At 38.9% G+C, this 27,579-nt stretch overlaps 1 protein-coding gene across 1 annotated transcript in view; it reads left to right on the forward strand.

The window, feature by feature from the left end:
- The window catches only part of prom1a (prominin 1a), a 71,330-nt gene that overhangs the window by 12,400 nt on the left and 31,351 nt on the right, over positions 1-27,579 (forward strand). Inside the window, exons 2-3 of the mRNA XM_053323413.1 lie at positions 17,227-17,285; positions 24,808-25,013. Coding sequence (XP_053179388.1) covers positions 17,227-17,285; positions 24,808-25,013 — 265 coding nt within the window. The remainder of the gene's footprint in view (positions 1-17,226; positions 17,286-24,807; positions 25,014-27,579) is intronic.

The raw sequence follows: 27,579 nt of genomic DNA on the forward strand, positions 1-27,579 counted from the left end.
TTTTTAAACCTGACAGTGTAACTGTTTAACGTTAGTAGTAGTAATTTGATTATTGGGACCATGTACAGTGTTAAACATATTAAAGTCACCCTACTGTGTGTATAGATAGATGGTATATTCTGCACCATTGGGACAGTGTTACCTCTCGTTAATCACAGCTACTGTTACATAAGTAGCTTGCTGTGTCTCAGTTTGTCTGCTATACTGTCCACAGGATGATTACGTAACACTAAGAAACACATTATCATTAACAGATGCTGACATGTTGGCAAAAAATCAAATTTAACTGAAGACAAACTGGAAATGCCTAACATTAACTTGGAATGAATGAATTTAATGTCCAGAATCATCCTTGGTATCAATCTGTACACATGAATGTCTGATTAATAAGTTTGACACTGCAGGATAGACAGAGGAGAGGCTGATTTCAGTGTGTCCATGAACATTACAGTTCAATGGCACGTCTCCTTTTGTTGTGTTAACTGTCAACAGGTGGATGATAGATTGCCTCCTCTGATTGGTTAGTCGATACAGCCCGCAGGTCAATGTTTGTGCCTGTCATTGTCACCTTAGCACCATGGCCTCAGCCTTGATTAGCACATGGTAATCTGGGACTTTGTTTACCTGGGTCAGACGAGCCAATCCTCTTGGCTGTGCAGCGGTCAGCGCACCGAGCAAACTCCACTGCAGACTGCTTGTCCTTTTGTCCCTGGACTCTCATTTAACTACTTAACCTAAAGGTTGACGATTGAACTGCTCTGAAGCTGAAACACCTGGGTACAGTCAGACTGACAATTTTATATGGCCAAAAAAATGGAGTAACCAGCTTTTTTTTGTAATTTTAGCCACTTGATATACAGTTGTTTATATGAAAATGACAAACCTAAAGTGGAAGAGTTGAAGATTTTCCTCACTTGAACTGCTCAGCAATATTTCTGTGTATGTTTATATCATTCATCCATGTAGTAAAATCCCACAATAAATTAAATAAAGTAGTAAAATTTGTTGACTATGAAACGTAATCAAACACTCCAGTCGAACTAATTAATACTAAAGTCAATGGTTCAATATATTTGGAACAACCACGTCACACATTGTGTTGTCTAACCTTGTTAAAGTGTTTATGACAGTTGTTAATGGCGATATTCAAAGGTGAGCCTCCTTCTGACTTCATCACACTGCCCCCTGAAACTCTCTTTTTTCACAGTCCATCATAAAAATGGAAACAGCACACACATTCAGACAGTGTTTCCTTGAAGGTCTTCATGTTGTCGTACCTGTGTTTTCACAAAAATGGAGTAGATGTAGTTGTGTGAAGAATAAAACAAGAGAACGTAAAATAGAGGGTTAGGGTTAGGTGTAAATCTTAGTTGCTGCATGAAGACAGTGCACTTCTTAAATTGTCTGTTTTGAAAAGTTACAATATTCCTTTTTTCTTTTTGGCTTAACTGAAAAGGCTTTTAAATACTTGCAAATTCCCTGCAATCTTTTCAGCACAGTGTTGCACTCTGAGAGGTACAGCTATACATTATAATGCCATATGCTGCACCATGCTGTGTCAATATGCATAGTGTAGTGTATGCAAACATGATGCATTGAATACATAATTTAACTGTGATACTTGGATGGTTTTGGTGTTCTCAGAAAGAGGAAGGACAATTCTCTCAAAAAAGCTGTGCAATCATTTAAATCTTTGTTGTGTAGAGCAGCACAGTGTAGCCTGATGTCTGAAATTGGACATAAAAAATGTTAATTTGTGAAATAATAAAATGAACAGATACTACGCCAGATGGTAGACTATTGCATCTCTGAAGGCGTATCACTCTACTTTATGTTTATCATTCAGATCCCCAGTTCACTGGATTTATATTGTCATTTCTCAAAGTCAGTGGACAAGATTGCAGCATGTCCCTGTTCAATATAACATGGTTTATTAGTGTCTGTTGCCATGTCTCCCAGATTTATTTTTATCTCTCTCTCTGTTTCTCGCTCTCTCTATCTCTCTTCATGTGTGTGTTTGTTTGCATCTCCCCTCATCATGCTTTTCCACCCATCGATGTGATTTGTACTTGAGGCGAGGCTGTCAAGTTAATAAACATAATAAATGTGAGCACTGAATTGTGTTATTTTGTCTAAAGTTGCATTTCAGTATGATGCTGTATCTGCACGTGAACTCTCGAGCAGATAAGAGATGCGGATGTTTCTTCCTATGAGCGCATATGTGCTCATCATGCTGCTATGTGAAAACAGAGTCAAATAGAGTGTGGCACTCCAGCTGTTTATGCAGGCAAGAGACTCAGCTGTTTACATGGGAGGCCACAGTAAAGTGCCCTCCACACACCCACACACATACATACTGTATGGATAAACATATTGTATGTATACACTTATGTTGCAGCTGGTGACTCAAATAATTAGAGAGGAAAGAGGAAAACCAACTCACAGGTTATTTTACACTAGTTGATGACTACAATCTTTACTTTCTTATGTTCAAGTTATGTTCTTATGTTGAAATACAGGGCTGTGCAGAGACCTGCATTTGAGACTGCCGCAGGGTTGTGCTGAGGTGTGGGCATGTTTGTGCTCTACAGCGTACCCGCTGTGAAACAATCAAAAAATAAGGTTTTATTGATCTGATTCACTGACTCTCTCACTACCACCCTTGCCTCTCTGCAGTCACTTTCTAGCTAGCTCGACCACAGCTGCTCTCTCTCTCTCTCTTTCCTCTCTTTCTCTTGTCTTTTGTAAGATTAGTCGGGAAGCTGACAGCGAAGTCTTTCTTTACTTTTGACATTATCAAACAAAGGGAAATGTCTTTTCCTCCGCTTATGTCTTTGTACTCTCTCATGGTGTGTTTGTACAGTGTGATCGCCAGCTGCGATTGGCCTCTGCAGCATGATGTCAGGTTGCATTTCTCCAAAAGCTGACTCTGGATCAACTTTTTCACTTCTTGACCAAAACCTCTGCAGCCTAAACACACTACCCCCATTGAAATGAATGGGAGGACTGGCACTCCATCAGATTTGGTTTGAATTCGGCCTTAGAGCGCCATGTGCTCAAAGTTTAAAAGGAGCACATGGAACAAGATGTTAATACACCAACGTCATTTATAGCCTAACCTGTTGAATTATAACAACCCATCTTTTGTTCTTTGGAAAGATTATTCTAATGTTCTGGATTAAATGTGTACAATATTTAAAAAATAATTCAAAAATCACTATTCAAAAAGCAATTTAATGAAACAATGATGGATGTTATATTTTTTCTCCTGTTCTATCTAACATATGACACTCTCTGCTCTCTGAAAGCTTTATTAAGAATTAATCTTTTATTAATGACTGATAAGGTACTTATAAATGAAAAGTTGTGGTTCAAAAGTTTGAAGCGTGGGTCGAATATGAGCAGTGTGTAAGGATTAATTGAAATGTGCAGGATAACGTTCTCATGGTAGGTCAAGTTGTCTAGACTAATACCTTTTTTATTAGTCACAGCAACTTGTCCTCAACCACCCAAATTCAGGGGGAACATTGTTACCACGGTATCAAGGTAGAAAGATTAACGGTTTTAAATTAAAAGCCTCAGTGTGTGTGTGTGTGTGTGTGTGTGTGTGTGTGTGTGTGTGTGGTCTAGCTAAGCCTACTTTCAGGGACACTAAAGACAAATTAATTGGGGGCAGATTGTGCAATTGGAGACAAAAGCTGTGTCCCCAGTTGGGAAGAAGCTGGTTTTCGGGTCAGTAGTAAGGTTAGGATAAGGGTTGGGGTTAAACAAGTAGTGGATATGGTTAGGATTAGAGTTAAAAAAAAAATGAATGTAAGTCTATAATGTCCCCAAAATGTTTGCGTTTGCTCTCTTCTCCTGTCTTTAGGTTGTGCAAAGTTAAGCCTGATACTTGTTCCATAGATACAGATTCTATGGTAACAGAGATGTTTTTACACCAAGCTCATGGGAAGTCAGCTGAGAGAGCCGCACACACACACGCGCACACACACACACCTAATTGTCCTCCTTTCTCCGAAGTGTTTCAGTTAAATGTCAAGTCACTGCTGAGCTGAACATTCACTGGTAGACAGGATGTGATCTGATCTGTAATCATGGATTTAATGGAAAGGAACCTATAAACAAATCAGCTGTTTGTATTCTGATGTTAATGCTTGTGGACGTTAACAGTTTCTTCCGTTTTATTCCATGCATGATTCAATACTGCGCACGTATCTTCAAAACCCTTTCACACAGTAAACACAGTAGCAACAATTATGGAACAAACTGTGATGATATTTGCATTCCTTTCACACAAAAAAGCCTTCAAGGACTATAACCTTCAAATTCCATGAATACTTCCCTCAGTCAAGCACACACAACCAACAAGAAAACTGTGTATCTGCAGTCTTTTTGCAAATGCTTACATGCATAGACTTCAAAACTCTTCGGTTTATGCTCACAAATTAACTTGTCATATGCTGTAGACACCAATTCAACTAATCTAACTATAACCATTTTGAAATACATCTATATTCAACCAACCCCCACTAAAACCTTCCCTGCTGCATTTCTGTGACATTTTATAGAGAGGGTACAAATCTTACTTTATTTGCTAAGGGGAAGTTTGTTTGATGAAGAAGATACATCTTATGTTGCCTGTTGTCATTAAAATCAAGTGTTTCAGCTGTAAGGATTTGCTTTTATGTGTCAAATGCCCAGCAGTGTGTTGGTGTCGACTGTGTGGAGTCAGTATTGAATAATGCATGTAACCAATCATAGAAAACTATAAGTAATAGTACAGCAGCAATTGATTTTAATATTTTAGGTTGCCTGTTATGGATCAGTAGATGCAAGTTGTATTTTTCCACTAACTCCTCTTTGGATGTAAAAATATGCTTTGTGGTGTTTCTCAAATTGTTCATTTAAAAGGATCGATTTTTCTTTTCAGCCCTCTCAGATTGTTGTCTTGTTATTTCCTCTTTTTATGTTAGCTGCTTATTATTTCAGTGCCACTGACGCTGGTGCCACTTCATGTGGCTGGAGGCCAATGCGTAAGCCACACACTCATCCACAGGTGGGGAAAGGGAGCCCAGATGTTGCGATAATGCCGGTGGTCCTCCAGTGTTGTTGGGTTTATTTTTTGGTTCACCTCTGTTGGTTGGTGTGATGTATTTGTTTCTTCACCCTGGCACAAGTGATCTGCCAGGCTGATCTATCGAATGTGAAAGGTTCAACATGGGTGAGGTTTACATCGCAGTGCTTCAAGAGGTCTTTGGTACAAGTCCTTATAGCATCTCTTATGTCTGCCCACACCTCGTTTTGCATCTCTAAGTTGCCCATGGAGGGCTTGGTGGGGTAGATGACAGTCTGGCATGAGAATAGTTTGCCCTATCCAGCAGAGATATTTTTTAGCCACTGCTGCCTCAGTCTGCAGGAAGCCTTTTAAATGCCCAAAGAATCAACTATCCCCAACAAAAAAAAGAAAAAGCTTAGAAAAGAATAACCAAAAATATGTGTTGCAGAGCTACAGTAGGATTTATTTTCCTTTCCTATCCTATGAATCGTACTGTACTATAAGATAAAGCTTTATCTTTCAACCCATGGTGAGGTCCTGGGATCCTGGTGTGTGGAAAACAGGAAAAAAGGAAATGGGAGGTTGGGTTTTCATTGTGTAGCAGCCATATCCTGAATTTTAGCCCTACAGTGTCAGTCAAGTTTCAAAACCATTGGATCCTTCATTCCTTATAAAGCCATTAATAAAATCTTTTTGTTAAACCCTCCAAAAATATGTAGTCACCAAAATCAAGATGCATTATAATAACTCAACTCACATGTAAACAGAAGCAGTTTGTAAAAAGGGTTTATTGCAAAACAGCTTGGTTTCATATCACCAGAATTCGATGTAGGAGTGGGCAGAGAGTGGCAGATGGAGCAGGTGGAGTGGAGCAGGTGAGGGGTACTGGATTGTATAAAAGCTGGTAGGAGAATTGGGTTTGTGGCAGAGCTGGACAGGCTATGAGTAGAGGATCCAAACTAGAGACAAGTGACAATTACGAAGCAGGCAGGCAAGTGTGGCAGACTGAAGTGTAAACTTGAAGCACAGGAAGACTCAGAATTAGCAGAGTGGAAACTGATACGAAGAACAATTATCTACAACTGGCCTTGACATTTGTACCACGTGGTAGACTGAAAGTTCTCGCAGGGTCTAGATGGATGAGCTGGGGTTTTATGCTACAGTAGCTTGTTAAGTTGATTAGGTGATCAGCTGTAGGTTGAACAGCCGGAGAGTGATACCAGGAAACCACAGCATACACACACACACACACACACACACACCACACACCACACACCACACACACACACACACACACACACACACACACACACACACACACACACACACACACACTAACACGGCGAGACGCAAACCAACACACAAGGGAGGGGAAAAAGGAGGAGGACACAGACCTAATCCACTCATAACAAGCTGAGATAACCCTGCTTTTCTCAGACTTGACAAAGCTCCTCCAGAGCTACAGAAGCCATAAAACTGACTAGTATTCCTTTTGGACTTGCCTCCATGGGTAAAATCAGTGTCCCTAAAAGCTGAGAGATGCCATGTAGCTCATTTTGCATTGCTGCCATATCATCTAAATCGAGCCAACGATCCTTTCTCTCTTTCTTCACTGTTCTTTCTCTCATAATCTTCCCCATCTGCCTTCATTTCAAACTCTCTAGTAAACATGTTTCTAGTAAACAAAAAAAAAAAAACACCAAGTCACTGCCTAAAAGTGCTGAAACTTTTTAGTTGCATAGCAACAAGAATAAAGAAATGCTCCTTGCATGCTTTTAGCCCCTGCTGTTACTAGACTTTCACAGCTGCACCTTGATGACACACGACTCGACAGTAAAGCACACTGGGGTGACATATGTTGTTATTGAAGTTGTTATATATTTAATATTTAAATACAGTATAAAAAAATCTGTTATTAAAATGAGTATATAATGCATCAAGACAGAGTATAAAAACAACACACAAATAGAATAAGACAGAAGAATAAAACAGAAGAATGAAAGGTTCAGTGCAGTGTAAGATATTAACCCCTCAAACTTGGTTACATTAACCCTCCTGTTGTCCTCGAGTCAAAGAAGGAAGGGAGGAAGAAGGAAGAAAAGGAGTAAGAAAGGAGGGAAGGAAGGAAGGAAAGAAAGGAGGGAGGAAGGAAGGAAGGAAGGTATGAGGGAAGGAGGGAGGGAGGGAGGGAGAGAAGGAAATAAAGAAGGACATAGGAAAGAAGGGAACGAAGGAAGGAATGAAGGGAGGAAAGGAAAGGAGGAAAGTAGGAAGGGAGGACGGAGGAAAGAAGGAAGGAAGGAAGGAAGGAAGGTAGGAGGGAGGAAGGAAGGAAGGAAGGAAGGAAGGAAGGAAGGACAGAAGGAAGGAAGGAGAGAGGAAGGAAGGACAGAAGGAAGGAAGGGAGGAAAGAAGGAACAGTCAAAACAGACCCCTCCTGGGTCAAATTGACCCGGGAGGACGACACTAAGGTTAAAAGCATCATCAAACAGAAAAGTGTTCAGCTGTGATTTATAAGAACTTAGAGGAGAAGTTACAGCAGACGATGATGGATAGAAAGACAGTGTAAAGACCTGAGAACTGGAGTGATGTGATCCACTTTCTTTTTCTTAATGAGGAATCAGCTTCAGCTATGTGATCGATTTTTTTTTTTAGGGAGACCTGCTGTTATACAGTAGTAGTCGAGTCTACTGAAGATAAAAGCATGGACAAGGTTTTCCAAATCCTGCTGAGACATAATACCTTTAATCCTTTATATATTCTTAAGGTGATAGTTGACTGACTTTTTAATTGTCTTAATGCGGCTGTTGAAATTCAGGTCTGAGTCCAAGACTACACCAAGATTTCTGGCTCAGTTTGTGTTTTTTTTTTAATCGATTGAAACCGAGTGCTGACTTTTAATCGTTCGTCCTTGGCTCCGAAAACTATTACGTCAGTTTTATCTTTCTTTAACTGAAGAAAACTCCAATTGCTGACTTGTTCAATACACTCACTCAGCGCTTGTATTGGACCAAGCAGAGTTTCCCCCTGTCTGCTTTAGTGTTACAACTCCTGCTGCATTTAATTCAGAAATTCTCTCCCTCGTGTGTGTGTATGTGTGTGTCTTCAGATAACTCAACAAGGGAGAATCCGTGTAGTTGGTAACAGCATCCCCTCTGTTCAGGAAAAAAATCCCCAAACTGGCTGTCTGCTTTGTTGCACCGTACGCCTTACAAGCAGAGAAGAGCTGAATGAAGTTTTGTGGTGTAGAAATGTATCTCATGGCCAGGCTTACTCACATATTTATTTTCCTTTTTTTTTTCTTTCAATAAGCCTGTTAGCAACGGGTGTTGTCACAGACGACTGCTGGGGCTTAGTAGGGGGAATATTAGAGTTTTGTTGATTCGGCTCGTGGCTCTCGTAGCAAGTTGATTGGAATATCTTGTTGTTTTTTTTAGATGCAGTTCATGTACGTTCTACTAGCCACATGAACAAGAAACCCTCTATCATCTCTCCATCTATTTGTACATATATTGATCTTTTTGCATCATCTGTCCATCCATCCTCCAACTCTCTCTTAGTATTCATACTATATCTCTATCTGTCTTTTTCTCTCTGCTGTTTTTTTCTGTGTCCATCTGCCTCAGCTTGTTTCAGATATTTTTTTTTCTCCCTTCGGCAGTCCTTCCTTCTGTCTCTTCCTCTTTTGCACTTTCTACATTTCCATTTCAGCCGTTTAGCTTATGCTCTTATGCAGAGTAAGACTTGAAATAAAGTGAGGATGTAAAATAAGCTTCAGTCCTGTCACCAGCAGCATTAACGGCGTCTAGTAGAAAGGAGCGCACATGTCTGCGACGTGCTTTCTGTCACTTCAGTCAAGATTTACGTCACTCCCTATTTCAGTTTCTGCAGAACACCTGGTGGATTATTAGGAACAATCAGTGAAAAGCAGAGATGATCACACCATTCATTCAATACTGTCAACTAGGAACAAACTTATTTATCAGCTTGGCCAATATATTGATTGATATTAGCTTGCTCCAGATGTTTATATGTCAGCTGATGAGTATAAAGACATTGTTGTTCAGAAATGACATAAATATGTTTGAGGTAATATAGCAAATAATTAACTAACTGTTAATTGGTCGACTATTTTGATAATGAAAAAGAATTTGAGTCATTTTTTAAAGCAAAAATACCAAATATGTGATAGTAAACTGATGGACAGACTGCTGGTCAGACTAAATGTAATGATGTAAGCAGAGTACATCATTAGCAGAGTAATGAATAATGAAAATAATCATTAGTTACAGCCATAATCAGCCTGGAAAACTGGTCAGTTAGGCTACACTGTAAACAAAGTGATGCTATACCGATTCAATTAGGTTTAATTAGTCAAACTAAATTGTTGTTTGACTTTTACCAAAATATAGATAACTACCCTACTTGTTCATGTATTTCTGTCTACAAGTACTGTATCAGCATTAAAGGTTGATGAAGATATATGAAGATAACAGTTGGAACATGAAGACTAGCATTTATATTTTCGCTATTATTCAGATGGATTTCGAGTCACTGCAGCAGCAGATAAGATTTTGATTCCAAGGTCTCCAAACTTTCAGACAAGCTACAGTGAGAGGCTGAGTGTCAAAGCCCCAACATTATTACTAAAAAGTAGAAAAGAAAGAGTATTTATTTGAGAAGTGAAAGTTAAAATGTAGGGTTAGCACAAATGTATTCTCTTTTGTGGTTTGCACAACCATCTGTCGTCTCCTCCCCGACAGACTGCTACACTTTCAATTGGATGTGTTTTGTGTGACATTTACTTAGGAAAGAAAAAGGCTGTTATCTCCCACAGGAACAAGGTTATTGGTTTTTTCAAGACTCTATGTTACACGATATTCTTGAAAAGCTGAAATTGTTTGAGCCTGAGCACAGCGTTTACAAAGGTCAGTCATCTCAGCGGCTCTGCTTCAATAACAACCACAGGATGTCCTATTGGTTACACAGACTGTGTCATAACACAAATATCCCCGTTCCCGTCACACACTGTAATAACTATTGTACGGCTGGAGCTCTGACTCGACTGCTGAGATGAAAAAGATTTTGATCAGACAAAACATCAGTGATCAACAGCAGGAACACTAACAGCTACTCAGCATCGCATCACTTATATTTTTGCAGCTTCACAAAAAAATATCCCTGTTCTTTTTTGAAGTCACATACTGTACAGTATACAATCTATTAAAATAAAAAGAAACAACATTTATTATTACTTGAATAATATACACTCTTCTACATGAAATAATTGATTAACATATAATGGCAAAAACAACATTATTTCTAAGACTGACAGAATGCTCTAAATAAATGATACCTGTTTATTTCAACATAGACTTCTTGTTAATATAAGTATTTCAAAGTTATTGATTTAAATAATAATTCTGCCAGAAAAAGACATTTCTTGAAGTTGTAACCCTTAAAATATCAGTTCTGGTTTATTTGGTGACACCAGTGGTTGTCGTGGTAACAGTGGTTTAATACTACAAGTAATAGAAATATACAGGCTGAAAACACACCTTATGTTTATTTATAGCACATAAAGAAAAAAAATACATAATACAAAAAAGTAATACATGCAGAATATTTTTTAGATTAAGAAAATAAAATAATAACTAAGAGAAGAGAAATGTGCTGAAGGAGCCAATGAAACCGACTAGGCTTGTTGGATGACCCTGGTATATGTCTCTGTTTACAGCACAGCCAAACAAATCCTGATGTTTTGATAAAGAAGTCTTTATTGAGCCACTGCAATCTGATTTTGTGCAAAGCAAGTATAGCTCTCCACACAGCAGGACACAGTACAGTTGGCTAACTAGCTGAGGAGCTGCTGGCTGCTCTTTCTTCTTCTATTACTCACTGTCAGTATTAACCTTAATTACATTGAATTTTTCAGTGACTTCTGCACAATAAGTCACTCCATGCTTGCAAGTTGCAGTAACTTAATACTGATCCAATACTGCTGCAGCTGACCAACAATGAACAATAAACGGTGAGGCTGATTTCAATTAGATAAAATTACGTTAGATTACTTACATGCATCATTTTGTGTGAGTCAGTTGTTCCTATGGATACCATTTGAATCCAGCTATGAGGACTGTTACATCATTATAATAGTAATAATAGACAGTATTAGATAACTCTTTTCATTATCATTTAATTAATTGACTTATCTATAAAATGTCTATGAAATCTAAAACCCCCAAAATCAGAAAATCGTTCCCCACACACTCAGAAGACATCCTCAAATGTCATGTGTCTGACCAAAAGTCCAAAACCCAAAAATTAATACTTAATTATCAGATGTGATGAAGAAAATTATTATATTAGCACATTTTTACAAAGCAGAACATTTTTTTGCCGTTTTTATTTTAAAAAATGACTGAATGAATGATGATTATCAATTATCAAAACAATGGCAGATTAACTTTTTGTTGGCCAGCTAGTCAATTAATCGATTCATAATTGAAGCTCTAATTGAGAAGTAATTATATAATGTACATTTCTGGGGGGGGGAAAAATGCAGATTAACAGTTTAAAAAAAAAAACGATTTGATTACATGAAAGTCATAAGTATGATAACAAAATAATAAGTATTAATAATAATTTAATTTTGGTATTGATACTGAAATCAGCAGCAGCAGGATTGAAGAATTTCAACAATATCTAGCCCTATACATATTAAACAAAGGTGCTATTAGTAAGTATGTGATAGAATAGATGGATGTGAGGTTGCACACAGCCCTGCCTGATGATTTAGTACTTAGGGAGACTGAAGTTTGGTGCCCAAGCCCACAAACATCAAAGTCTTCCCATTAAGAGTCAGGTAACGTATTTAAATGTCCAAAACACTTAAACTCCTCTCTGTTCACACATTGCTCTGGATGATCGTGCCAAAACAAATAATCCAGCCATTGTAAACCGTCTCCCCATAGACCAGCCTGCTGTGGTGTAATTTGATCTTAGTCCTATGTCCTCTATTTAAAGTTTCTGTTTTAATTTCTATTTCATGTCATAAGAATTGGAAAACTGTGTGTAGATCATGGCAGCTTAATGTCTTATGTTTCACCAACACATGAGCCTTACCGCTGCAAATCCTTAAAGACAATCAATGCACAGATGACCTCAGTGTTTATTGTATTCAGACACTAAAGGCGTAGGTTTGAACACTCCACTCAAGTCATTTAATCCATAGCGCTAATCAGCTTTTTTTTCCATGGACACCCTGAGGGGCTGCTGGGTGGATTAACAGTAACACATCACAGTTTAGTTTGCTTTGATAATTTTCCTCTTGTACTTATTTAGTTAATAAATGAAATACATGACTTTATGGTGCACTACTATGGATGTTGATTGTTTTCAAATGCAAGTAGCAATAGCCTGACTGATAAATAAATGAGTGATTGAACCTTGATTAATGTGTATTTTAGGTTAGGTTAGGTTTTACACCACTAAACAACTACTATCACACAATATCATGTCCAATTTTACCTAAGACATGAAAACATAACATAGCAATAATGATTGAAATAGTTTTTTATTGAAACTGAAAATCACAAGAACTTTATGAACCTGTGGTGTTTATTGTATAACAGCCATCAGTCATCACTGATACATCATAAAAACAAAATCCTCATAACTATCTTATTAAAATTATTAATTTAACAAAAAGCCATGTCAATAGATCTAATTTGACCCAGAACAGCCTCAATGGACAAAAATTTATACAGCATCTATACAACAGTATAACATTTGAACAGGCAGGAGTGGAAAATGCCATGTGAGAAGGATATGTTGCCTGTATTAAGGAATAACAAATGTATATATGTATGTATCTGTTGCCTGTTTAAGGGTTAAAATATTATAATTTGGGGCATTTTGGGCCACTTTAGGAAAAGTCATCAAATTTTAGGGTAAAAGAAAAACATTTGGGTCGTCTTTAAAGCTCTCGAATTTCAAAACGTGTCAAATTTCATCCAAATAGTATGTAAGGGTTAAATTTTTATGGTAGTTCTCTTTTCCAGCATAAAAAAGTCTCCCACTGGAATCAATTATTACTGAATTAAATTCAAGCTGACCAGAACTCCACTTCCTATCCTTCTCCCCAGTCATAACTTCCCAGCAGTAGCGATGCACATTAGCATTGAGCTAGTATTTAAAAGTCAACCAACTAGGACGAAAGTACACAAAGAAGGACGCTGACACCTGGCCAACAGCAGGTACTCATGCAGAAAAGCAGAGCGTCACAAAATCAATTTGTGGCAAAGTGCAGTCTGGGCTGGTCTTATTAATCTCATTTATATTTGTTTCCAGCCAGGATGAGCACCACAGAAGGTAAATTGAGGGAAAGAGTGCAGACAAATCAATGCAAATGTTAAGCCAAGGTTACACGGACTGGGATTGGACTAGTTTTGAGTCCCTGCTGTCAGAATCACACAGGATCCCATTATAAAAACTCTACTGTAGCTGAGTTCCTGTTTTATTTAAAAGTCCTCATTCACAAACCAAACGAGCACCAAATAACTATTTAAAAAAATGATGTTACAGAGCTGAATGTGCTACTTTATATTTTCATTAATGAGAACAAAATGTGTACTCTTGAACCACGCTGGTGAGAGTAAAGTTTCACCATCCTGGGAAACTCTACTGTTTATGGCCACCAAAATAGCTTCTTCTTCTTCTGCTATTCTAATGCCGAGCAGCATAACCGAGAAAACCGCTGGAGTCCTGTGGGCGGTGGGCGACTCCCTTCCAGAGAAACTGATAAAAAATTCATCTTACCGGGTTCTGCTTTATCTTGAGCTCCCTGCAAAGCTTCATTAAATCTGCTGTAAAACCTCTACCTCGATTTGGTTCAGAGCTGAGAAGCCACTGAAGTTGGCTACCGCCATGCATTTCCATTTCCATTAATATCTTCCCTACGTTTACTCTCTCGGCATTCTGCTGAGAGAGCAGTTTTTAAGCCATGGAAAATAAGCGTGTGCTAAAACTAACATATGGTAAACATGACAAACAACAGATTATTTTGCAAGGGTCAAAGGCCGTAATATATCTACTTTATAGTACCAGAGAAGGCGAGAGAAGAGAAAGTTAACGTGGGTGGAAACATGCATCAAGTGAGCTTCTCTTTCATGGAGAGGGATTAGACTCCTCTCACTGAAAACAGAGGTTGGATTCAGTCAAGCTGTCTCTCTCTCTCTCTCTCTCTCTCTCTCTCTCTCTCTCTCTCTCTCTCTCTCTCTCTCTCTCTCTCTCTCCTCTCTCTCTCTCTCTCTCTCTCTCTCCCTCTCTCAGCCCTTGTTGCTTTTCTCTCTTTCACCTCTTATTTGTCTTTTCTCTCATCCCTCTTGTCTTTGATATGTCTCTGTCCTTTCTTTGTCTTCCCTATGTTACAGTATATCCATCCATCCTCTAGTGCCTCTTTTCATCCTTTTGCTCTCTCTCTATTGGCTTCCCAATAGAGAGAGTGTCCCCAACCGAATTCATTCATTCATCAGAAATTGGAGTTTTGGCTGTAAAAACTTTACCCTGAGGCAGAGGATAACTTTTAGTTCAGTTAAAACCTGCTTAAAATCTGCTACCGATTCATCTATTCTCCATGTATCACACACAAGCTCTGCTGTACACTTTTTACTGGCAACTAAAATATCCAGATGGCCATTACTATGTATTTGAGCGAATGCATTGTAGCCATAGTAGTTGAATATGAGAGTAACTCAGAGGAGACAGAGTTGAGGCTTTTGAAAAAGCACCAGAAAGCTTTTTACACTGTTTGTAAAGACCGGAATACATTAAAAAATAAAAAGTTAAGAAATAATTTTCTATGACTGATCTTTCTCCTTTAATTAGTTTCCTTCTGCAGCTCATACCTCCTTTCCCATAATCGTCAGCCTTTCAGTGAGATCAGCACAAAATTGAGGCACTACTTATTTAGGCCTAAATGCTGCTGCTGTGTTATTTACCACAGTTACAGTTTGTATCTTGAGGAGACAATGGGAATTTAAACACTCCTTCACCACAAGGTCAGAGGCTTGTTTTTTAGAAAAACACACAAAGAGCCACTAGCACTAGAAAAGATGATACTGTATCTCGGCTTGGCTCGCTGTGCTTTTATTTTTCTCTAAAACATCGGATTGTTTTACACCTGACCCCAAAACACACAATAGTGTCTTCTTGGGGTGGAGGAACTGACCTTGTTTCTCAGACTTGCTGGGAAAATCACAGAAACATTGGTTCAATCGCTAACTACTATCTAACTGCCCCAGAGGAGGGCATTGAGTCGCACCTGTTCCAGCTCTGTAGCAACCAGTACAAGCCTGTGGTTATACTGGGCAGGTCAAGTGTGGAAATATACAAGTGTGAGGAAGACTGACTGAGGAATAAGAGGGTTATTCAGTCAAATAATCCTGCATTAATAAATGTTTACATAAAGGCAATTAGTCATGAGTCCTCTCTTCCTAAATAGCTGTAATAACTGGGAGGAGTGTAACCCTCAAGCACCCTCCTATTAATACAAATCTCATGCTTTGAATAATAGGCAGTGATTGTAAGTCTTGTTAATACTTCTTCTGTAAGACATATTCTTTCGTAAGAAAAAAAAGAAACACTGCATTGCAGAAGAGGGAGAAAACATTGTTTCTTTCGCAACTTATTTTTGGAAACCTATTGCCTCTGAGAAGACTTGCCGTCTCTGTCATCATTATATGATGAGTCAGACCGAGAGCTGCTCCAGGTGTAAATGTGAAAGAGAATGGCAACAAACAGTAGGAGATACAGGAGATACTCTTGTGTGTGTTGTTTTGTGGTGTCTTTATTATTGTAATTGATTGTGTGATTGGATGTGATTGAACTGTTGAAAATTGATTTGCAACCAATAGAACAGTTGTAATTTCAGCCACGATCTAATTTAACAGGTCGTATTGGTTTCTTACAACAGTACAAGCACATGCAGGTCTGTTGTACTGGAGACTCTGGTTTTAATTTGTGATCGTCTTGTGATTCACTTGAAAAATATACAGTGTAAAAAAGGAAAAATGTATCATTTCTGCATCCAGGTTGCAGTGGTCCAAGTTAAGTTCACATGTGAAACAGATAGTGAGTGCGTATCCATGCTGTCTGTGCTGTTTTTGGCATATGTCAAGGACTTAATGTAAATTTCATTAAGTGCCCATGTCCGCCTGAAGGACAAATTTAATGACGCCAATTTATTATTGTGCAGACAGCATGCACCTGCAAGTGCGCCCGCCTGCACATGTGCGGAATACATAGTCAGCCAGTTTAGTATGTAGATAACTTTGTATGTGTCCTCAGTCTTTGCTGGATTATATGAGGACTTTGCGTAGTGTTAGGAAGTGGAGATACATCCTCCATAATTATATACAGTGAGTGATCCAGGTGAAGTCCTCAAGATAATGAAAATTAAAGCCAAGAAGAGTCATTTATTTATATCATCCATGCAAAGAAAATAAATGACATTTTTCTATCATCACACAGTATTGTCATACCGCACATGTCTCTAGCTATTATGTTGGCTATTTGAAACAACCACTTAACAGGTGCAATTACGAACCCTTTCATTTCCACAATACTGAAATAGAGTTTCACTGAGAGTTCTTATGATTCAAAAGGAGCCAGCATGTCAACACCACCAGCAGCACCACAAAACAATGTCAGTGTAGAAATAAATAGTAGGGCCCCAATCTAAAGCCAGAGGGGAGAGGAGGGCATGGAGGGGACACTGCAATCATGGTATGTCAGAAGTGGTTGGATAAAGTATCTCTCCATGCATGTTATATTTCATTATAGAAAAACCTCGAATTGGAAAAGTCTCTGCACACACACCTGAGTATGTGACAGGTGTATCGGAGGAAAGCACAACTTGAATAACAATGAGAAAACTCCAGCTCACTGTCTCGCTCACTGCTGGAATATTTATTAATTTATGATATTTCGGTATATGGGAAAGCATCACAACAGTGTCATTTATGTAAACATGGAAGCTGCCTCAATTATCCAATCAAAGGATCATACAAATTAGCATACAAAGAATGAACTCCTTGAGTAAACTCATACCAATTATAGAAAACAACAGATCTCTTCATGCTATGTTTGTGTTTTCTGTGCTTTTGCAGATCTTCTTGTCAAACTGGCGAAGGACAGGTTTGGAGCCATTCAGACAGAATATCAAAAGGTAACCCTGTGTGTGTGTGTGTGTGTGTGTGTGTGTGTGTGTGTGTGTGTGTGTGTGTGTGTGTGTGTGTGTGTGTGTGTGTGCTCATATTAAAAATGATTGTTTTTCTGTGCCTTTTTATCCACCGTATTACATTATGTTCTTCTGATTGGATGCAGCAATTTATGATATAAATTACAGACGAAATATACTTCTGAGAAACTATGTGCTCCGTGACTTTTCTGAAGCAAGGTGTTAATAGCTTTTCCAAGCCAAGGCAAGGCCATCTTTTTACTGGCAGTCCACAAAAAAATGGTAATTGCTTCTGGCACAGCATGTGAATTAAGCAAGGGAGATATGTCATTTGAGCTTTTATGAAGAACTCAAAACTTTTCATGGCTCTTTGGCTATTCCTAAGACCTTAAAATACACTATATGGTCAATCTGTATCTTTCTTTAATAACAGAATTTGCTTTTTTGTGTGCAGTGTTTCAATATGTGAATATGCATGGCAGTTTTTTTGTTTTTGTTTATTTCTCTTTAATTTTGTTCTCTTTCGTCCAAATGTTTTTTTTGTCTTGTGGCTTTGCTCTTTCTTTGACGCTGCGTTGCCTTTGTCTTCTGCATGCCCTCTTCATCTGATCTACTCTGATCTGATCTGGCCTCCCTCAGCCAGAGAACATAGTGCTGACCCTTCAGGTAAAGTCTGCACACTGGACTCACAGTCCAACCCATCCCCCCTGTCTCATCATGCATCATTGTCCCGAGTCACTAGTGCTGCACAATTATAGCTTGAATAATAAACTCTTTAGTTCATTCTACACTTTACATCATTTTATATCATTTGTTTTATCTTTATTATTGAAGTGTATGATTTATTGTGCAGTCCTATGACTCTGTCCCAGCTATCCTTTTCCACCTTGCAACTACCAAAACTCTAACACCTGTGTCATTTGAAGCATATCCCGACTTAGAGCTTTTTAGCTTCATGGAGGAGCAACAATGCTGACTGCATCATGAGTTATTGTGGAAGTGCATTTAACACAAAACAGTACAATCTTAACAAAACCAAACATGCTGGAAAAAAACAATATGGGTTTGGCAAGATAAGATTTATGCTATGAATCAGTTTCAGTACCGCACTTTTAAATTAAAAAATCCATTCTGACCCTTTAAATATTATGGATTACCACACAGATAATAGAGCCTTATGATAAAACAGGTGATGTTCTGCAAATGTTGTACCCCTGTAGTAACATAAAATGTAGTGAACAGCTTGGAAACTACTGAATAAGCAGGTCTACAATTGGCAGTGTTTGCTATAATACCCACACAAACCACAGCGAGGATGAACACAAACACAGACTTCATCTGTTGCGTGCTGATGTTGGCAAATCTGTTTCTATTACTGTAATTCTCCACACACTGACCTGGACCACTGACACAATATGCAGCGTTGCTACAGCTCCTACAAAAACATCCATCTGCCACGGAGCTTCAAACGCATTACTCAAGAAAATTCTCCATGTAAATCTCATTTCCCTCTGCATCAGTAATGAGGAGGAGATAATCAGTTTTCCAGAACTGGAATGAAATATGTGATTTTACAATTTACAACACCTAACAGCAGGGTCTAGAAAACAATGTTTACAGATTACACACATTTCTACATTTAAAAAGAAGGAGATCAGTTTTGTTTTTTGCATTATTAGGTCCAATCAAGGAGCAAACGATTTGAGACTGAAGCCAATGCAGAAGTACTTTAAAGTGCAATGTCACCAACAGCCATGAGATGCTAGCTCCAAAAAAAACACAACAACTTCTTCCTTGAAATACTAAGTCAATAATCTTTTCCAATGAGTCAATATGGTCTCAATCTCTCAATGCCGACCCTCTAATAAGAGTACTGGTGATCATATTGGAAATAATTGGTTATTTTATAAGATTTGAAGACTTATAGTGGCTTTCGTGACAGAAGTGATTGACAGTTTGCTCTCCTGCTGTTCTCAGCAGCTCTGGGACTCACACTGAGTCGGACTATTGTTGCAATCTTATAACTCTGGACTTCAAACACGCTCCAATGCAAACCAATGGGTGGTGTCACACCTCACACAAACTACGACTACACCGTTACTTTTAGGGGCCACCCACAGTCTTATCTAATTAATTAAGCTCCAACACAGAATCAAAGCCAGTAATTCCAACTGTGAGAAGATAGCTTCATTAAAGAACAGAGAAAGATGGACCCAGTATGATGTTAACTAGTCAACATACACCCCACTGTCATTCATACTGAAGCTGCTGTCCTCCAATGTTTGTAAAGTAAACCTCCCAAAGTTCAAATTTTGGTTAAAGTACGTATGTTTAAGGGGTCTCTTCTAAAAACCTTTTTCCCATGTGACCTGATGTAGGTTTCTGTATGATGACGTTGCCATACAAACTAATATAAAGCCCCGAGCCAGCTAGTCAGTTGGCGATAGAGACAGACTGAGCACTCACTGTTGCTGCCCCTCAAAGTTTTAAAAATAATCTGTGAGCTCTCCCTCCCACCAGTAAATGGCTCCGGATCACAGCAGAATCCGGTGTGACTCGCGGTTGTTATTCATCCTGAAGCTCCGGCTCTCCTCCCAGCTCTTTCCTCCAGAGCTCCCGGCACTCAGCAGCTGTCTGTCCCTCTGCTCCGTCCGGTGCATTTGTAAACATCTTACACACTCAGACTCAGCACTGCAACATAGTTTTTAGTATATCTGAACAATTTTTTGTACTCTAATGCCAGAAAACACAGATGGCATCGTCCTTTAAAGACTGTATGTTGTCATTAAAACAAAGCTACAGCAGATGTTTCCACTGATTGTTGACTGTTTTTTTAGTTGAAGGTGAGCACATCAGTGAAATCCCCCCTGATAAAGTCTTGATTTGAATAAAAGCCCAGCTGTAGTCAAAGGCTTGCTGATGTTTGTGATTTTGCAGATTGCAAAGACATAATATAGAATATCATGTCTCTTCACAGCTTATTTGTTTCAGACTGCTGTGCTGCAACTCCCAAATCAATTTGCCAACAGGATCTGAGCCCTCAATAATGAATCAGATCCGGAAGCACAGATGAAAACAATGATTCATGGCAATAATCCATTAATTCATTCACCTTCTGTATCTCGAACATTTAGCTCATGAGCGCTTAGAGTAACAGCATCTTGCTCGAGGAGCCCTCAGCAGGCCTCATGGCTGCTGCTGGCATTAAATCTGATTAAAGTCACAGCATTGTCTTTTTTCACCACTCAGACATGCTGCCACCTCGTCATCCAATTTGTTCTTTTTGGAAGGTCACCTTCCTCTTTTGGGGACTTGCCAAGACAAAGCTATAGTCAAAAAATAGTCTGAGCTTCAGGCCCTTGAAGAGTGGTACTGGAAAAAATAAAAAAGACAAAATTTGACCTTTTTTTGTGAAGATTTACTCAATAGCAAGCAGAGCCCAGCAGCGGAATGACAATGCCAGCGTTCAGTTTTTCACAATGTCCTCAACAACTGGGTTGACATTGGTGCTTTTATATGACATGGGACACACATACACTCACATGTGCTCAATACCTAAATTTCCTTCTTTCTTTGCGTCCCTGTAACTTCAAACCTGTTTCCATTGACCATGAAATCAGCCCTATTATTATTCTTTAAGATCAGAAAGGGCACTATGTTCTTGACACAGTCAGGAGCCTCTCTCATCCAAACACTATCTTTTAGAATTTGGATTATGCTCGCCACCAGAGATTTCCAAGTTTGCACAGAGATTTCTGAATGAACCGGGAAAGAATACTCCCTCCCTGACAAATTCAGAAGTCATTTTATGTCACCCTACATGTTAAAAAGCAAAAGCTGCAGGTCCCCGGAGAAGGCAGGGTCACTGACTTATAAGGACGATTAAGATTAGCGTGAATCAGTCGGGGCCAGCTGGGAGAGCAGTTTGTCCATTCAGGAGCGGCGATAGCAACCGTGCTTTGATCCTTTTATAATGAGAAGCTATTGAACATCACTGTGACAACTTACATACGGTGTGGGAATTACCAATCCCTATTCAATTTTGCAAATTTCCAAAGGCTGTGCTGAGTGTGGTTTAGATAGCGACAGATTAAGAGGGAGCAGTGTGGTAAATGACAAGGGGAGGTGGAAGCTCTGCTGAGAACCTGCCAGCAGCAGCAATTTAACTCTCTCAATATATTAAGGGGAATTTGACAGAATTTCTGTTGAGTCACCTTGAATATTTCTAAATATTCAATCAAAGCTGAGGATTATTGAAGCTTTGTAATGAGTGATGAGCAGAGACAAGGCAGAATTATATGTGTACAGTATAATTTAGCTGTCTACATACAGAGTTTTCTAAGTTTCTGATATTTAAGTATACAACAGTCAGCATTTCTCCTCTCATTCCTGACCTCAATGGCACAATTCATACATTTTAATCTTACTTTTCAACAACAATATTGTAGATCTCTAACTTAACTAACTTATTATTAACAATCTAACCTTAACTGCCACCTCTAATCTAAACAAGCTAACCATTCATTGCAGACAGTGTATACTGTATCTGCAACTTACATATGTATGTGAACTTGTGGTACTTTGTTCAGGTAAAAAAATGCACTTTCCAGTTTATCCAATCAGGATTTGACTTTTCTCTGCAAAGGTAGTATACACTCAGTTGCCAAAACATTTAGTACACTTAGTTAAAACTAAATCTGTCTAATACAACAGCTGTGAATCAAACCCTTTCTTCCATAAAGGTTATTATGTTCAGTTTTTGTTTAAACTGTTGATTTAACTAAGGAAGGCTATAATTTCTACTGTTTATGTTACATAGCACTATTGGTGTGTCTAATTTTGTGTCTGACTACATTTGAGCTGCAACTATTAGTTGATTAATAGTCAAATGAATCACCAACTACTTTGATAATCGATTTATGGTTTGGAGTCATGTTTTTAGGCGGATTCCACCTTTTTAAATGCAAATATATTATCTAGTTTCTTTAAACCTCTATGATAGTAAACTGAATATCGTTACGTTATGTATGGAGTTTATTCCCTATCTTAATTCAAGAGCATATTAAATGGATTTGAGAGCAGTATTTATTGATTTCATGCTCAGATTTTGTGATATTTTCTCTCAAAACTCTGCTCTCGCACTCAAATTTGCTCTGCGCATGCTCACAGTGTGTCCTCGCACTCGGTTACAACGCTGCTCGCACAGATTTCCTGCGCTCACACTCGAGTTCTTCCTCTCGCACTCAAGTAGTTTGTGCTCGCGGATCTCTGCTCTGCTCTCGGATTTTTTGTGGCTCAAAGCTGTCAACCAATAGAAGGCCGGCTAGTATTGACCAATCAGACTGTCCCTGTTTGTTTATGGGTGCGTTCGCTGTTTTTCGAGGAGCGTCGCATACGGGCGGGCACTCTTTCAGCCGGGTTTATACACTCCTGACCTCCGCTGCTGTAATAAATGGGGTTTCTTTCATTTTTTTGACCACTGTTGGTCAGTGTTTTGGTTTATGGTTTTGGTTCACTGTCAGTGCTCCGCTGTTTTAAGAGAGAAAGCTCTAAAAATCCACTCTACAAAACCCCCAAATATTGAGCTGTTAATTATGTTTGAGGAGGATTTAGCAGCTAAAGAGCTGAACATTTCCCTCAGAAGTTGTTAGAGAACAGAAACAAAGAGAAAAGAGAGTGAATATTGGAGGTACAGTCACCGGTGTCATGACTCCAAATGAATGATAATGTTGATCATTTACTGCTGATGTGAAAATAAACAAGTGTTTTATATGACACAGATGATTGTTTTGTGTTTGAACAGGTTAGAAGCATAGACATATATGTCTATGGTTAGAAGGGTCCAAGAACAGTGAACGCACCCATAAACAAACAGGGACAGTCTGATTGGTCAATACTAGCCGGCCTTCTATTGGTTGACAGCTTTGAGCCACAAAAAATCCGAGAGCAGAGCAGAGATCCGCGAGCACAAACTACTTGAGTGCGAGAGGAAGAACTCGAGTGTGAGCGCAGGAAATCTGTGCGAGCAGCGTTGTAACCGAGTGCGAGGGAGCAAATTTGAGTGCGAGAGCAGAGTTTTGAGAGAAAATATCACAAAATCTGAGCATGAAATCAATAAATACTGCTCTCAAATCCATTTAATATGCTCTTGAATTAAGATAGGGAATAAACTCCATAGTTATGGATGGTTACTACCAAACAAGACATTTCACCATTTTGTGACATTTTATAGTACAAACAGCTTCATTAATATAAGATGGATAAAACATGACTTTTATGAAGGTAGGATTCACACTGCATGGCTGTTGTAATGGACTGCAATAGTTTTAGCTGGGTGTTCTCACAGTAGGAAACCAGCATCATGACAGTGATTGAAGCAGGAGTTTCTACCCTGACATTTATCAGATAGAGATCATACAGTATATTGAACCATATGACAGAAATCTGCTGTTGTCTAGAGATAATGTCACCTTTGTTTCATGGTTTTTTGATTTCCTCAAGAAGAAATAAATTGGATATGCCTTTTGATGTGAAATTGATAATGAAACTAGTGTTATTATTTCACCCCATGGACTGATTTAATCACTTCCTTCAAGAAAAAAAAATCTGTTTTTCATGAATTATTACAACTCTTAAGTATTTCTTGGGATGAAGTTTCTCTGCAGCTCACTAGCTACCTTCAGTCCATTGCTATTGAAGCCAGATTCTAATCAGAAATACTTTCTTTCGCCTTCATTAGAGTGAGAAAACGGCACTACAGGGCTACATGGATGGCTCTGACTCATTTAAGCATTGCCCTATTATCTTTCTTGTGTTACTATCTTCAGTGCATATTGTAGTTTGTGAAATGTAAAAAAAACAAAAAAAACAGCCTTCATGAATTGCTTGCTCTGGGTCTCGACTGATTTGCCATCTTCAGTTTGAGCTTGCAGCGTCGTATGCAAGAACAATAATATACTCCCACCCATTTTTGAGAATTTTGGCATTAACGTAGTATCATAATGTTGTGAAGGAGCTGATTATTGAATTGTCTTGTGGTACTGAAGAAACAGGAATAAAGGATTCTCCAGGAATAAGTAGTGTTACACAATGTGTGTATTGTTTATCCACAAATCCCTTTTGGACAAAGAGCAGGGAGAGAATTTCCAGCGGATGGATCCCACCAGATATATTTAGATTTGTTGCTCATTTTATCCTCTGCCGCCTTGTGTGTCCTCCCTTCTTCTCCTGTATGCTGTTAATAATCCTTTCTTTTCTCCTTCACTCTCCAATTCATCTGTATCTCCTTCTATCCAATCCATTTTCTCAACAACCTTTACCTCATTTCTCTTCTTGTCGTTTCATCTCCTTTTTCCTCTTTTCACCTCTGATCCCTCTTCCCCTCCACCCTTTCCATTTTCCTCTTTTTGTCCCTTTTCTCACCTCCTTCCATCCTTTATGGCTCCTCAACAATTCGCCCCTCATTCTTCATCTCATTGTTTCTTTCATTCCTTCCCCCCGCTGACCCCAGGCCATCTACTACGAGATAGGCTTCCTTGTATGTGCAGCGGTTGGCCTGCTGTTCGCCATCCTGATGCCCATAATCGGACTCTTCTTCTGCTTGTGCCGCTGCTGTGATAACTGCGGCGGGGAGATGCACCAACGGCAGAGGAAGAACGCAGACTGTCGGCGTGGCCTGCTGGGAACGCTGCTCTTCTCCACCTCACTGGTCATCACGTGAGTATGACACATGCATACATGACACACATAAATAAAAAAATACACTAATAGCAGCTTATGAGCACAATTACAAGCTGTAACAATGTGTGCACACTTGTATTGTATTGTGTGGACATTCATTATGGATTATATTCAGTCTACTACAGTCCTTCGCTTTTTACTGAGCAGGATGCATTCATGTACATACATTCAGGGAAAAAACACACTGTACACACACACACACACGCTCCCCTGGTCAACGTGTGAGTCTGTTTCACGCGCACACGCCGGTCATCAGCGCTACCCATCCCCCCCACGCTGTTTGCTATATATAGTAAAGTCCTACTGTAGATATTATGTGGCAGCGCACTTCATACTCATGTTCGGTCTAAGCATTGGTTGTTCCCTGCAAGGAATACACACTGAAAGCTTTCATTTACTGTACTGAGAAATGTTGATTTTTATAATTATATATAACATTATCAACATCTGTAACACTATTAAGCCAAATATAAACTGGTGTATCACAAATCCAAAAGTACTCTTACCCTATTATTTGATCTCAAGATTTCTATACATGAGTAGATATCTTGCTTTTTAAGTAATTATAGCAGACATGTGTTCTTCAGTGCTACAATCTACCCTCTTACCATCCTTCTTTGCTTTTTTGCATAATAATTATAATACCTACTGCATCCCCCTTCGAGGTTTATTGTACAGTATTACTACTCCAGCTGTCATTTCCCCATTTAACATGTACAGTTTTAAGCATTTAGCTGATGATTGTATCCAGGGGGGGAATACAGTAAGCAGCCTGTGTTTGATTGCTAATGTTTTGAGCCAGTAGTGATTGTAATTAACTGTTGTAATTTAGGAAGTTAATACCTCCAGCTGTTTCCAACCTGAGCCCTGTTTTTCAATGAGTCATCTAGTGTTTTACTACAGTGGTTGGTCAGGAAACCTTTTATAAACATTTCATACAGAAACACAGGAAGCTTCCACCTAGCTCAAGGTAAACAAGGATGTTAGTGTACTGTCGTAACTGTAGGGAGAGATCATGACTTTCCTAAACTTCCACAGCTCTCAGTAGGATTTAGAGTCCATATTTTATTTTACCATTTGGTATCCAAATCTTGTTGAACTTTTCACTGGGTGTAGTGAAGATGTAACTGCAAACAGAGCTGCAGTTCTTCAAGATAAGTCTTTTGGCTGTGACAAAGTTTTAAAAAATAAAAGTTGAGGTAAAGGTCATGATTGAAAACTTCCTCTTTTTGTTCCCATATATCCTGTAAAGCGAAATGAGAAATGGTAGTGACGCAAATGAGATTTCAGCTCAAATGCTACAATATGGTAAAAGTCAAAGGGAGTATGGGCTGAAAAAGTCCCTCAACTCAAACAAGTTTCTTTTTATTCCTTCAGTTGGATGTTTGAGCTTCATTGTGCAGAATTATGTACGTGCAGAGTTTGAAGCTAGATGGCTGTTTTCACATTCGTCTGCTGAAAGTGAAAAGTTTCTCTGTGGGCGGCGGATACAATCATGATTTGCAAAATCAAAACAAGTTTAGAGGCTAATCAGGGCTCAGTGTGCAACTTACACAAGTGTGATGTGGAAACGGAAAGCCTTCAGTGCACAGACACTGGGGATGAACTTTACAATGAAGGAGGAAACTTTTGTCTAGCAGTTAAACTCTTGAATGAAAATGTCCATATTCATCAATTATAATGTTTTTCAATCAGGGAAAAGGGCTAGAGGATATTTTAAGGTTTTTAATAGAGGTAATCATACTTTTTTTAGGAGAAAAAACATATTAGACACATAATTCTTCCGAGCAGAGTATTTTTATATATCTTACAACATGAATGGGATCTTTAAGGTTATTATCTGCTTCTTCTAAGCCTATTACATCATCTGGCTGTCCTGCATCTCACTGAAACTCATCTTTCAGTGAGTGGACAGCGGGAAACTTAATCCACTCTCCACTTTTGTTTTACTCTCTCAGCGGTAGAAGAAGCAGTAGCTGCCGGGGATGCGGCCACAGTACAAAGGGCTTGGTAGAGCTGCGTTTGTCTCTTTCACTAGACTGAAGGGATCCAGGAGCGTACTTAGTTTGATGTTCTTTGACTTTCAGTCGGCACTGGAACGAAGCCCAGTTATTAGAAATTCCACGGCAATATCCTAGCAGCCGAGACGCAAGAGTTTGAAAGCGTCCTCAGCAGTGTTATTAAATCTCCCAAGCTACCAGGCAGAGACACTGCAGAGGCTCTAATGAAGCAATTACAGGCAGGAGAGGGATGAGTACGGAGTCCAGGCTCACACTGCTTTTTACCCCTACTAGAAAGCTGACAGCCAGTCACAGAGAAGTAGCAAGGGGTGACATTTATGTTCCAAGAGCTGTTAAAATTGGATTAAGAAGAGTATAAGACACCCAGGTAAGAATGGGGACAATAAAACAGGAAAAAAGAAAGAAGAGAGTAAAAACGTCAGAAACAAAATGATAGTTAGGAGGCCTGAATGTCACATTCTGATTTAGATGAGCAACAGTGGAAGATATATAAAAAAACTAACAATAAACTTCACAAAGTA

The sequence above is a fragment of the Scomber japonicus genome, chromosome 8, assembly GCF_027409825.1.
Source record: "Scomber japonicus isolate fScoJap1 chromosome 8, fScoJap1.pri, whole genome shotgun sequence".
NCBI classification, from domain to species: Eukaryota; Metazoa; Chordata; class Actinopteri; order Scombriformes; family Scombridae; genus Scomber; species Scomber japonicus.